Below are 13339 nucleotides of genomic sequence, written 5' to 3'. Positions count from 1 at the left end.
TGATTTATACAAACTGCCATTAAACATCGCTGCACCAGCCAGCCTCCGGCCTCTGTCTGCGAGCGGGGGCGGGGGGGAAGCGGGACAAAGCGCCGCGCGCGGCCGGCCTCGGCTCTGCGCCTTCCGCACCGCGCCTGCCGGGGCCGGAGAATATTTCCCGCCTCCGACGTGTTTCCGGCCTTAAAGGCATTTCGCCCTTCCCTTTAAGACGCACCGCCCCCTCTCAGTCACTCCCAAGATGGCGGACCTACTGGGCTCCATCCTGAGCTCCATGGAGAAGCCACCCAGCCTAGGAGACCAGGAGACTCGGCGCAAGGCCCGAGGTGAGGATCCCAGATCCACAGCCGCCTTTCTTCGCCCGGCTCTCGGGACCGCACTCTGCCCTCTTTGAAAGATGCCGCCTCCCGAACCTTGAAAGACCCCTACGCAGGCCTCCGAGACCCTCAGTCTCAGAGGAGCCGGCGGCCCGCCCGCGGCTCTTAGCGGACGATGATTGGCTACCTGAAGCCTAGCTCCAGCTTCCTGCGGCTTTTCCCCTACCCTGGCCTTCCGCAGTCCTTGTTCCCAATTAGCCAGCCGGCCCGCCAGTCCGCTGCTGGCGAGCTCTGATTGGCAGGTCGCCGCCGGCCCCGCCCCGCCCGTTTCTTCCTCCGATTGGGGGACGGCGTGTCCGCCTCCTTCCGGCCGGTGCACGAAGTCCTTAGCGATTAGGTTCAGGGCTCGTCCATTTGGGGTCCTTTCCCCCCGCTTTTGACTATCTCCGCTTCTCAAAGCTACACCTCCTAAGTGTTGTCGGCCCTTCCTCCTCACCCACCCAGCCTTAGCACTTTCCATTGGCTCGGTCCTCCGTGTCCTTATGCCCCTACTTTGATATAACGCTGCGTTTACTGCCTTAAATTCCCGATCTGCCCGGGCGGATCGTGATGTTGATTGGAGGGACGAGAATGCTCCGCCGGGTCCGATTGGCCATAGTTTTCCCATCTGTGCTTTCCGAGTAGCCCGCTCCCTGGCGGGCACTGGAGGCTTCCCTAGCGTGTGAAGGAGCCTCGCAGAATGACTGCCTCGGCCAGGACACCGGCTCCCAACCCTGCGATCCTTGACCGGGGACCAGTCCCCATCTACCCGAAGGAGGCAGAGCAGGCGGGATACCTTCCAGGTGCCCCGGAGGCTGCTGAATATCAAAATATGGTCCCTTACTGAACACCGACTAGGGGCGGGAGGGGGGACTCAGAATGAGCACAGTCCGGGTCTGAGAGCCATTGATGAAATGATCACACCAAATTTTTATAACCAACCTTAATAAGTGCTTCCAAAGAAGAAACACGAGAGCGGCTACTTGGTGGTCCTTCTTTGTCTGCAGTGAGCTAAGGTCTGAAGAATAATTCAGTAAATGAGAGGGAAAAATTATGTTACAGGCAGAGAAGTGTATTTGAAAATTCTGAGAAAGCCCAGTGTGGTGACGAACACCTATAATCCCCAAATCCCAATACTTGGAAGGCTTAGACGGAAGGATCACAGGTTTGAGGCCAGCCTCAGCAATTTGTTTATTATTTATTTATTTTTGGTGCCGGAGTTCAACCCAGGGGCATTCAACCTCAGAGCTACACCCCTGGCTCTATTTAAATTTTTTTTTTTGTGTGTGTGTGTGGCATTGGGGATTGAACCTAGGGATATTCTACCTCTGAGCTACCCCCACCCCGCCATTTTTATTTTTATTTGGAAACAGGGTCTCACTAGGGTGATAAGAGTCTCACTACTAGCTGAGGCTGTCCTAGAACCTGCCATCCTACTCACTGTCTCAGCCTTCCAAGTACTGGGATTCCAAGCATGCGCCACCACAGCCTGCTCAGCCTCAGCAATTTAGGGAGAGGAGACGTTTCAAAATAAAAAAGGCAGCAAGGTGTCCTAGCATTTGAGAGGCTGAGACAAGAGGATCTGGGTTCGCATCCGGCCTCAGCTACTTAGGCCCTTTGCAGCTTAGTGAGACCCTGTTTCAAAATAAATAATAAAAAATAGGGCAGGGGGTGTAGCTCAGAGGTTAGAATGCCCCTGGGTTCCATCCCCCATACCGCAAAATAAATAAATTAATTAATTAATTGATTTTTAAAAAGGCAGCCGGGGCGAGGTGGCTCACACTTGTAATTCCAGTACTTGAAAGACTGAGACAGGAGGATCACAGGTTCTGGGCCAGCCTCAACTACTTAGTGAAGCCCTCCACACCTTAGTGAGACCTTGTTTCAAAGTAAAAAATAAATATTGGGCTGGAGGTGTAACTCAGATGTAGAATGCTCCTGGGTTCGATCCCTAGTACTGCCAAAAAAAAAAAAAAAAGGGACAGAGGATAGCCAGGTATCATGGCACACACCTGTAATCCCAGAATTCCAGGTTTTTTTTTTTTTTTTTGGTAGTACTGCTACACCCCCAGCCCTATTTTTATTTTATTTTAAAACAGACTTTCACTGAGTTGCAAAGAGCCTCACTAAGTAGCTGAGGCTGTCTGTGAACTGCAGGGCGATCCTCCTTTTCTGCAAACTGTGATCCTTCTTTCTCAGCCTCCCAAATGCTGGGATTACAAGCGTGTGTCCCCATACCCGGCATCAGACCTAGTTTAAAAATTAAAAATAAGCCGGGCGTGGTGGTGCACACTTGTAATCCCCACGCTTGGGAGGCAGAGACAGGAGGATCGCGCAGGTTCAAAGCCAGCCGTGCTGGCTTAAGAGACCCTGTTTCCAAATAAAAATGTAAAAATAGGTCTGGGAGTATAGCCCGGATGTAGAAGGGTTTCCAGGAACCCCAGTACCACCAAAAAACAAATAAATAAATAATAAAAATAAGCCAAGCTGGGTATGCATGCTTGTAATCCCAGCATTTGGGAGGCTGAAACGGTGGTTCGAGTACAGCCTCAGCTACTCCTTAGTGAGGGCCTTTACAACTCAGACTCTGTTTCAAAATAAAGAATAAAAAATAGGGCTGGAGCCGGGCGTGGTGGCGCATGCTTGTAATCCCAGCATTCGGGAGGCTGAGACCTGGAGGATCGCGGTTTGCGGACAGCCTCAGCTACTTAGTGAGGCCCTCTGCAACTCAGTGAAACCCGGTTTCAAAATAAAGAATAAAAAATAGGGCCGGGGATGTAGCTCGGAGGTCAAATGCCCCTGGGTTCCATCCCCAGACCCGCAAAAAAAAAAAAAAAAAAAAAAAAATAGGGCTGGGCATGTAGCTGGGAGGTAGAATGTCCCTGGGTTCCATCCCCAGTACTGCAAAAAATAAAAAAATAAAAATAAGCCAGGGGTGATGGTGCAGGTTTATAATTCTAGTACTTGGGAGGCTGAAACAGGAGGATCACAGGTTTGAGAACAGCCTCTGTAAGTAGTAATACTCTCATCAACCTAGTGAGACCCTGTTTCAAAATAAAAATAAAATAGGGCTGAGGGTGTAGCTCAGAGATAGAATGCCCTGGACTCAATCCCCAGTACCACAAAAATAAAATTAAAAAAAAATAAAATAGAGGTCCGTGTCGAGCACGTTCATCTTCTCCACCAGGCACGTCAGCGCTGTCTCAGTGGCCTCTCCTACCTTCTTATAAACGCCCTTGGCCTGGTGAGGCCCAGGATGGGGAGCAAGGGCAGGCTGGCCCAGCAGGCTCTAGCCTCAGCTCCCACCCACCCTCTTCCCCTGGCGATCCCCTGTCAAAGTTCCTGTAACCTCCTTTGCACACGCAAATAAATAAATAAATAAATAAACAAATAAATAAATAGGACTGGAGATGTAGCTCAAAAGTAGAATGCCAGCCGGGCGTGGTGGCGCACGCTTGTAATCCCTGTGCTTGGGAGGCTGAGACAGGAGGATCGCACGGGTTCGAAGCCAGCCTCAGCTACTTAGTGAGGCTCTCAGCAATGTAGTGAGACTCTGTTTCAAAATAAAGAATAAAGAAGGTCTGGGAGTGTAGCCCGGAGGTAGAAAGCCTCTGGGTTCCACCCCAGTACCACCAAAATAAATTAAAAAAAAATAAAGAATAAAAAAAAAAATTGGGCAGGGGTGTAGCTCGGAGGTCAAATGCCTCTGGGTTCCAGCCCCAGACCCGCCGGGGTTGGGGGGGGGGAGTAAAATGCCCCTGAGTTAAATCCCCTGCACTTCCCCCCCCCAAAAAAAAAAAAAAACAATCCTGGGTTTGTAGCTGGGAGGTAGATAGAATACCTCTGAGTTCGAACTCCAGTATCAAAAGCAAAACAAAAAGCTCTGAGAAGCAGGAAGCATGACAGGTAGGGAATTGGAACTATCCAGTGCTCAGGTGCCTGTCTGGGTGGGGGATGGCTACCCACAGGTGACAGTCCAGAAAGCTCCAGTCACTTGCCTGAAGTCACGTGGTTAGTACGCGGCAGTTTCAGCCCAGGTGTGACTTTTAAGCCTGTGCTTTGTTGTTTTTTCTTTTTTTTTTTTTTTTTTTTTTTTTTTTTAGTGGTACTAGGCATTGTACTTGGGTCCCACTAACACTGAGCTATACCTCCAGCCTTTTTTACTCTTTACATTTATTTTTATTTGTAGTTCTGGAGCTTGAACCCAGAGGCATTCTACCACCCCACTCTTTTTTTTTTTTTTTTTTTTAACACAGAGGCATTCTACCTCTGCGCTACACCCCAAGTCCTATTTTTTATTCTTTTTTTTTTTTGGTGTGTGTGTGGTACTGGGGATGGAACTCAGGGGCATTCTACCTCCAAGCTACATGCCCAGTCCTATTTTTTAATTCTTTATTTTGAAACAGGGTCTCACTGAGTTGCAAAGGACCTCACTAAGTAGCTGAGGCTGTCCGCAAACCGTGATCCTCCTGTCTCAGCCTCTCAAATGCTGGGATTACAAGTGTGCGCCACCACGCCTGGCTTCCCCCACTCCTTTTTATTTTTTATTTTGAAACAGGGTCTCTAGGTTTCTGAGAGTAGGGCTCCCTACCTTGCTGAGGCTGTCCTCAAGCTTGCAATCCTCCCGTCTCAGTCTTGGCCTCCCAAATACTGGAATTACAGGCATGTGCCACCACACCTGACTGCTTTTGTGTGTGTGTGCCCATGATACTGGGGATTGAACCAGGAGCATTGTACCTCCAAGGTACACCTCAACCCTTTCTAGTTTTTGTTTTGAAACAGGGTCTTATTAGATTGCTAGAGCCTTGCTAAGTTGTTGAGGCTGGTCTCCAGCCTGCCATCCTCCTGTCTCAGCCTCCCAAGTACTGGGATTAGAAGTGTGTGTCACCACACCCTGCTTAGTTTTTTTGTTTTTTTGTTTTTCAGTACTGGGGTTGGAACCCAGAGGCATTCTACCTCTGAGCTATGCCCTAGCCCTATTTTTTTTTATACTTTATCTTGAAACAGGGTCTCACTGAATTACAAAGGTCCTCACTAAGTAGCTGAGGCTGTCTGAAACCCAGATCCTCCTGTTTCAGCCTCCCAAGTACTGGGATTACAAACATGCACCACCACACCTGGCTATTTTTTTATTTTATTTTACTTTATTTTGTGGTACTGGGGGTGGAACCCAGGGGCTTTTCTACCTCTGGGCAATACTCCCAGACCTATTTTATTTATTTATTTATTTATTTATTTATTTATTTATTTATTTATTTATTTATTTTGGTGGTACTGGGGTTCCTGGAAGCCCTTCTACCTCCGGGCTACACTCCCAGACCTATTTTTACATTTTTATTTGGAAACAGGGTCTCCTAAGCCAGCGTGCGCGGCTGGCTTCGAACCTGCGCGATCCTCCTGTCTCTGCCTCCCAAGCGCGGGGATTACCAGCGTGCGCCACCACGCCCGGCCTATTTTATATTTTATTAGGAAACAGGGTCTCACTAAATTGCTAAGAGCCTCACTAAGTAGCTGAGACTGGCTTCAAACTTGTGCGATCATCCTGTCTCAGCCTCCCCAAGCGCTACAAGTGTTACTACAACCAGCTAGATTTTAATATGTAACAGGGTCTCACAGAATTGCTGAGCCTGGCCTTGAACCTGCAATCCTGTTTCAGCCTCCCGAGTACTGGAATTACAGGTGTGCACCACCATAATGTTTTGCAGTACTAGAGACTGAATCTAGGGGCATTTTACATTTGAATTTACACCCTCAGCCCTATTTTTTATTTTGAAACAAGATCTCACTAAGTTGTAGAGAGCCTCACTAAGTAGCTGAGGCTGGCTGCAAACCTGTAATCCTCCTATCTCAGCCTCCCAAGTACTAGGATTACAAGTGTGTGTCACCATGCCTGACCCCTTTTTTATTTTATTTATTTATTTATTTATTTATTTATTTATTGCTATACTGGGATGGAACCCAGGGGCATTCTACCTCTGAACTACACCCCCAGCCCTATTTTTTATTTTTTATTTTGAAACAGAAACAAGAGTTTCACGAAGTTGAGGAGAAACTCACTAAATATCTGAGGCTGGCTTTGAACCTGTGATCATCCTGTCTCAACCTCCCAAGTACTGGCATTACAAGTGTGTGTCACCACGCCCAGCTTTAGCTTTTGTTGTTGTTGTTGTTGTTTTAATTGGTACTGGAGATTGAACCCAGAGGCATTCTACCTCCAATTTATACTCCTAACCTACTGGGATTACAGGCGTGGGCCACCACGCCTGGCTCAAACCTATGTTTTAAACCGTATCTTACACCATCTCCCCAAATGCAGAGAAGACTGGAAAACCAGATAGAAAACAATCAGTGGCCAGGATGGGATGTGCTGGTGGTCAGTGAGGTCCGAGCAATGAAAGCTTCTAGGCTGTTTGGCCCTGTATTCCAGAGGTAGCTGGATGGGAGGTGAACAGGGTCCCTGCCATCAGGATCTCATATTCTGGTAGGGGAGACAAGCAGGTAAATTATATTGCATTGTCAGCACTTGGCTCTAGGGAGTGTCTAAACCAAGTAGAGTTGGAGCTGAGTGGAAGGAGAACCTCCTTGCATGGTGGGTATCAGTGTTCAAAAGAGGAGGACAGGAGCTGGGTGTGGAGGGCACGCTCGTAATCCCAGCATTTGGGAGGCTGAGGCAGGAAGATCGTGGTTCACGGATAGCCTCAGCTACTTAGTGAGGCCCTTTGCAACTCAGTGAGACCCGGTTTCAAAATAAAAAATAAAAATAGGGCTGAGGGTGTAGCTTGGAGGTAGAATGCCCCTGGGTTCCTTCCCTAGTACAAAAAAAAAAGGAAGGAAGGAAGGAAGGAAGGAAGAAAGAAAGAATGAAAAGGAAAAAGGTCTGGGAGTGTAGCTCAGAAGTAGAATAGCCCTGACTTCCATCCCCAGTACCACAAAAAAGGAGGGGGAATGAGACATGAGGACCTCAGATTCATAGCCAGCCTCAGCAACATGAGGTCTTCCACAACTTAGTGAGACTCTTGTTTCAAAAGAAAACAAGCTGCGTGTGGTGGCACATGCTTGTAATCCCAGTACTTGGGAGGCTAAGACAGGAGGATCGCAGGTTCAAAGCCAGCCTCAGCAGTGTAGTGAGGCTCTCGGCAACTTAGTGAGACCCTGTTTTCAAATAAAATATAAAATAGATCTGGAGGTGTACGCTGGAGGTAGAAGGCCCAGGTTCCATCTCTAGTACCACAAAAAAATAAATAAAATAGAGCTTGGAGTATAGCTCAGGGGTAGAATATCTTTGAGTTCAATTCCCAGTACCCAAAAAAAAAAAAGGAAATAAAATTACTTCATGCTAAAAGACAGGCAGGAGTAATTGCCCAGGTTAGGAATGCCCTCCTTGGGACCGTATCTCAGTGGTAGAGGACTTGTCTAGCATGTGCAAGGCCCAGGATTGAATCCCCAGCACCCTGGGGAGGGAGGGGAGTTTATGAGACTCCAGGATGGAAAGTCCTTTTATAGCTAACCTTGAACATACCTGCACCCAAAAGGAGAAATGCGTGTCATCCCGTCTGTAAAAGTGGGAAGTGGAGCCGGACGTGGTGGCGCACACTTGCAATCCCAGCATTCAAGAGGCTGAGACCAGAAGATCACAGTTCGCAGATGGACAGCCTCAGCTACTTAGGCCCTCTAAAACTTAGTGAGACCCTGTTTCAAAATAAAGAAAAATAGCCGGGCGTGGTGGCACACACTTGTAATCCCCGCGCTTGGGAGGCGGAGACAGGAGGATGGCGCAGGTTCGAAGCCAGCTGCACTGGCTTAAGAGACCCTGTTTCCAAATAAAAAAAAATATATATATATATAAATAGGTCTGGGAGTGTAGCCCAGAGGTAGAAGAGTTTCTAGGAACCCCAGTGCCACAAAATAAATAATAAATAAAAAGAAAGAAAGAAAAAATAATAGGGCAGGGGTGTCGCTCGGAGGTAGGATGCCCCTGGGTTCCATCCCCAGACCCGCCCCCCCCCCAAAAAAAAAGGGATGTGGAGGACTTACACAGTGCAGGAAGTTGTAGGTTCCCCCTTCCTGCCTAGACAGTGAGATGAGGAAATCTAAGGCCAGGCACTCAGTCTGGTCTCCTTGCCTCCCCAGGTGTAGGTGCCTTACTCTCCTTGTACGTTGTAGACATGAAGTCAGTGTTCATTGGTTTCCCCGTGGGGTTGGTAAACGGGGTTAAGCATGGTTCTAGTCATCAGTCCCTCTTGAAGGTCAAAACTGTTTTGAACCATCTTGGTACCCCAGGACTACAGCACAGTCCCAGGCACGCAGCAGACCTCGGGGAGTGCTAACAGCGGCCGCCGCCCAGTCTGAGTCTCCCATACAGCAGACTTCGCTTGCGGCCTGGTCAGCTCCCCACCCCTGCTTCCAGCCCAGGCCTGATGCTGCCATTTCTCATCCCCAGAGCAGGCTGCCCGCCTGAAGAAACTACAAGAGCAAGACAAGCAACAGAAAGTGGAGTTCCGTAAGAGGGTGAGAGCAGCTGGAGAGATCACAGCCTCTGGGAGGACTTCCCATAAGTTAGAATTGAAAGGTTGAGAACGCATTTGTGCTCAGTGTCTTGAGAGAGGAAGCTTGAACGCGGTGGCACAGAGGCCGAGAAAGGCCGTCGGCCCAGCTGGGGACGGGGGGATTGGGGCAGAGCCACATTCTCATATTTTCTTCCCTTTCCTTCTCCCAAGATGGAGAAAGAGGTCTCAGATTTCATCCAAGACAGTGGGCAGATCAAGAAAAAGTTCCAACCTATGAACAAGATAGAGAGGAGCATACTGTGAGTGTCCCTGGGCCACGGGAGGCAGACAGGGTCAAGGGCCTCCAGAGGCAGTGGCCCTCGCGGCTCAGCAAGCCTCTTCCGCCATTGCTTCCCAGACACGATGTGGTAGAAGTGGCTGGCCTGACATCCTTCTCCTTCGGAGAAGACGATGACTGTCGCTACGTCATGATCTTCAAAAAGGTAAAGGGCGCATCCCTTCCTCTGCCCTCGCCCCTTTTCAGCCAGGCCCCCACTGGGCAGGAGTGACCGGAAACTTCTCGGGCCCCTGACCCTGCTGCTCCCCTCCTTCCCAGGAGTTCGCACCCTCAGACGAAGAGCTGGAGTCTTACCGTCACGGAGAGGAGTGGGACCCCCAGAAGGCCGAGGAGAAGCGGAAGCTGAAGGTGAGCTGTGCCGGCAGCCCCTAGAGCCCCACAGCCCTGCAGGGGTCTGATCAGGGCCCTGAGCACCGTGCCCTGCTTCTGCACCCTAGGAACTGGCCCAGCAGCAGGAAGAGGAGGCAGCCCTGCGGGGGCCCGTGGTGGTAAACCCCGCCAACGACTACCAGGACAAGTACAGCCACCTCATTGGCAAGGGAGCAGCCAAGGATGCGGCCCACATGCTCCAGGCTAACAAGACCTATGGCTGTGGTGAGCCTCGCTGGGTTGGGGTGGGGGGGCTAGGTGGGGGGAGGGGAGGCTGATGCCCTGCCCCTCCCCCCAGTGCCTGTGGCCAACAAGAGGGACACGCGCTCCATTGAAGAGGCCATGAATGAGATCCGAGCCAAGAAACGCCTGCGCCAGAGTGGGGAAGAATTGCCAACTACCTCCTAGGCACCCCACCCAGCTCCCTTTGACCCCTGGGGCAGGACCGGGGTGGGAGGGACAAGGCTGCTGCTATGTGACCCATCCTGGAGCCCCACCTCTGAATCACCTCCCGCCAGCTGTCATTTGGGCTGTGGGGGAGCAGGTGTTTTATTTGTCACTGTTGGAGCTTGGATATGTATGTGTGTTTGTGTGTGTGTGTTTGTGTTTGTGCAAAAGAGAGTGTGAATGTGCAGGTGGGTATTTAATCTGTATTATTCTCTGTTCTCCTTGAAACTTTCTTCCCCATGGGGCTGGGGTTACTTTACATTCAATAAAGACTTTTGGACCCAATGTCCTTGTTGGTTTGTACACAGAAAAGTAGGTCCTAAGCTGGGTGTGGTGGCCCATACTTGTAATCCCAGTACTCAGGAGGCTGAGGGAAGGATTGTAGGTTCGAGGACAGCCTCAGTAACTTAGCAAGACTGTTTCAAAATAAAAAGGGCTGGGAGTATAGCTCAGAGGTAGAACACCCTGGGGTTCAATCCTCAGTACCAAGAAAAAGAAAAGTGGGTCCTAGAGACAATGGCAGAGAAGAAGAGGAATAATTTTAGGTTGAACCGTGTAAAATTGCTGTTTTTGTAAGCCAAAGATGAACATTTATCAGCACTGTCATTCAGACTTACAAGATATAGTATTTTAGTTGGGCATAGTGGCACACACCTGTAATCCTAGTACTTGGGAAACTGAGACAGGAGGATTAGGGAGACCCTGTTTGAAAATAAAAAATAAAAGGCCGGGTGTGGTGGCGCACACTTGTACCAGCATTTAAGAGGCTGAGATCAGAGGATCGCAGTTCGCGGACAGCCTCAGCTGACTTAGTGAGACCCTGTTTCAAAATAAAGAATAAAAAATAGGGCAGGGGGTGTAGCTTGCAGGTCAAATGCCCCTGGGTTCTGTGCCAAGAGCAGGGGGTGTAGCTTGCAGGTCAAATGCCCCTGGGTTCTGTGCCAAGACACAGAAAAAAAAAAAATAGGGCCAGGTATCGTGGTGCATGCCTATAATCACAGTTCTTGGGAAGCTGAGACAGGAGGATAGAAAGTTCGTGGCCAGTCTTAGCAATTTAACAAGGCCCTCTAATTTAGGGAGACCCTGTTTCAAAATAAAAAATAGGGCTGGGGGTATAGCTCAGAGGTAGAATTCACCTGGGTTCAATCCTCAGTATCAAAAAGTAAAATACACTGGGCATGGCAGCGCACGCTTGTAATCCCCGCACTTGGGAGGTTGAGACAGGAGGATCCCGCAGGTTCGAAGCCAGCCACGCTGGTTTAAGAGACCCTGTTTCCAAATAAAAATGTAAAAATAGGTCTGGGAGTGTAAACCAGAGGTAGAAGGGTTCCATCCCCAGCCACTGGGTTCAATTCCCAATACCAAAAAAAAAAAAAAAGCAGTAATTTATGGTTTTGTTTTGGAAATTAAACCCAGGGGCATTCTACCTCTGAGCTATACCCCCTGGCCTTATTTTTTATTTTGAAACAGGGTCTCACAAGTTGTAAAGGGCCTCATAAAGTTGCTGAGCTGGCTGTGAATCTGCAATCTCCTATCTCAGTGTCCCAAGCACTAGGATTACAAGTGTACACCACCATGCCCGGCAAACACAGATTTTTGTTTTGTTTTGTTGTGGTACCAGGGATAGGACCCAGGGGCGTTCTACCTCTGAGCTCCATTCCCAGCTCTATTTTTTTTTTTTTTTTTTTTGTGGAAGTGAGGATGGAACCCAGGGGCGTTCTACCTCCAAGCTACACCCCTAGCCGCCTTTTTTTTTTTTTTCCCAGCATTGGAAATGGAGCTCAGGAGCATTGTACCTCTGAGGTATATCCACATATCCACAGCCCTATTTTTAGTCTTTATTTTGAAGCAGGGTCTCACCGAGTTGCAAAGGGCTTCACTAAGTAGCTGAGGCTGTTCATGAACGAGATCTTCCTGTCTCAGCCTCCCAAATTCTGAGATTACAAGCATGCACCACCACGCCTGGGTAGTCTTTTTTATTTTTGAAACAGGGTCTGAGTTGCGAAGGGCCTCACTAAGTAGCTAAGGCTGTTCGTGAACCGCGATCCTCCTGTCTCAGCCTCTTGAATGCTGGGATTACAAGGATGAGCCACCACACCCTGCCCCCAGCCCTACTTTTTTTTTTTTTTTTTTTTTGCTGATCTGAGGGTGGAAGTCAGGGGCATTCAACCTCCACACCCCTGCTCTATTTTTTATTCTTTGAAACAGGGTCTCATTAAGTTGCTGAGGGCCTCACTAAGTAGCTGAGGCTGTTCACGAACCGGGATCCTCCAGTCTCACCCTCCTGAATGCTGGGATTACAAGCGTGTACCACCACGCCTGGCTCCCAGCCCTACTTTTTATTCTTTATTTTGAAACAAGGTCTCACTGAGTTGCAAAGGGCCTAAGTAGCTGAGGCTGTCTGTGAACCATGATCTTCCTGTCTCAGCCTCCCAAAGCTTGTGCCACCATGCCTGGCTTTGTCCTTATGTATTTATCATTTATTTATTTATTTATTTACTTTTTTTTTGGTGGTACTGGGTGTAGAACCCAGGGGCTTTTCTACCTCCAGGCTATACTGCCAGACCTATTTTTATATATAATTTGGACACAGTGTCTAAGTTGCTGAGAGCCTCACTCACTAAGTAGCTGAGGCTGGCTTTGAACCTGTGCAATCCTCCTGTGTCAGCCTCCCAAGCGCTGGGATTACAAGCGTGCGCCACCACCCCTGGCCATCCTTATGTTTTTAAATACTGAAAACACTGCTTGGCATGGTGGTGCACGCCTGTAATGCCAATAACTGAGGGGTCTGAAACAGAAGGATTGCAGGTTTGAGGCCAGCCTCTGCAATTTAGTGAGCCATTGCTCACTAACAAGGATGAAAGCCACGCATGGTGGCGCATGCGCTTAATCCCAGCATTCAGGAGGCTGAGACCGGAGGATCGCGGTTCGTGGACAGCCTCAGCTACTAAGTGAGGCCCTCTGCAACTCAGTGAGACCCTGTTTCAAAATAAAGAATAAAAAATTGGGCAGGGGGTGTAGCTTGGAGGTCGAATGCCTCTGGGTTCCATCCCCAGACCCACACACAAAAAAGAAGGGTGAGCGTATGAGGTAAGATGCCCCTTGGTGTTCAATCTCCAGTTTAAATCCCCCCAAAAAACTTCTGAGAGCACCTCCAAATCCTTGTAAACCCTGAAGTGGTAGCTGTTCCCACTATCACTGTGGCCTCTCCTCCACAGTGCACTCTGGAAACAGCAGGCCCCTCCGTCCTGCGCTGCCCACCTTGCCCCTCCTGGGGCTGCTCCCCTTCCCCCAGCTCTCCAGTGGTTTTATACATGGCTGCTCCT

At 49.2% G+C, this 13339-nt stretch overlaps 1 protein-coding gene across 2 annotated transcripts; it reads left to right on the top strand.

Moving 5' to 3' along the window:
- Nucleotides 1–238: 238 nt before the first annotated feature.
- On the top strand, nucleotides 239–9992 carry SPAG7 (sperm associated antigen 7; the record flags this gene model as incomplete). Of its 2 annotated transcripts, none has more annotated exons than XM_080712481.1 (7): nucleotides 239–323; nucleotides 8794–8861; nucleotides 9101–9159; nucleotides 9258–9342; nucleotides 9456–9545; nucleotides 9635–9791; nucleotides 9865–9992. In XM_080712481.1, 7 exons carry the CDS (start codon nucleotides 239–241, stop codon nucleotides 9972–9974), a joined length of 654 nt encoding a protein of 217 aa, XP_080568607.1. In that variant the 3' UTR covers nucleotides 9975–9992. The 2 variants fall into 2 exon arrangements, with proteins under 2 accessions (XP_080568607.1, XP_080568606.1); XM_080712480.1 differs by having other exon boundaries at nucleotides 9071–9159.
- Nucleotides 9993–13339: the final 3347 nt, after the last annotated feature.

Source organism: Muscardinus avellanarius, assembly GCF_963383645.1.
Source record: "Muscardinus avellanarius genome assembly, chromosome: 16".
NCBI classification, from domain to species: domain Eukaryota; kingdom Metazoa; phylum Chordata; class Mammalia; order Rodentia; family Gliridae; genus Muscardinus; species Muscardinus avellanarius.
This window is presented reverse-complemented; position numbering and strand designations above follow the sequence as displayed.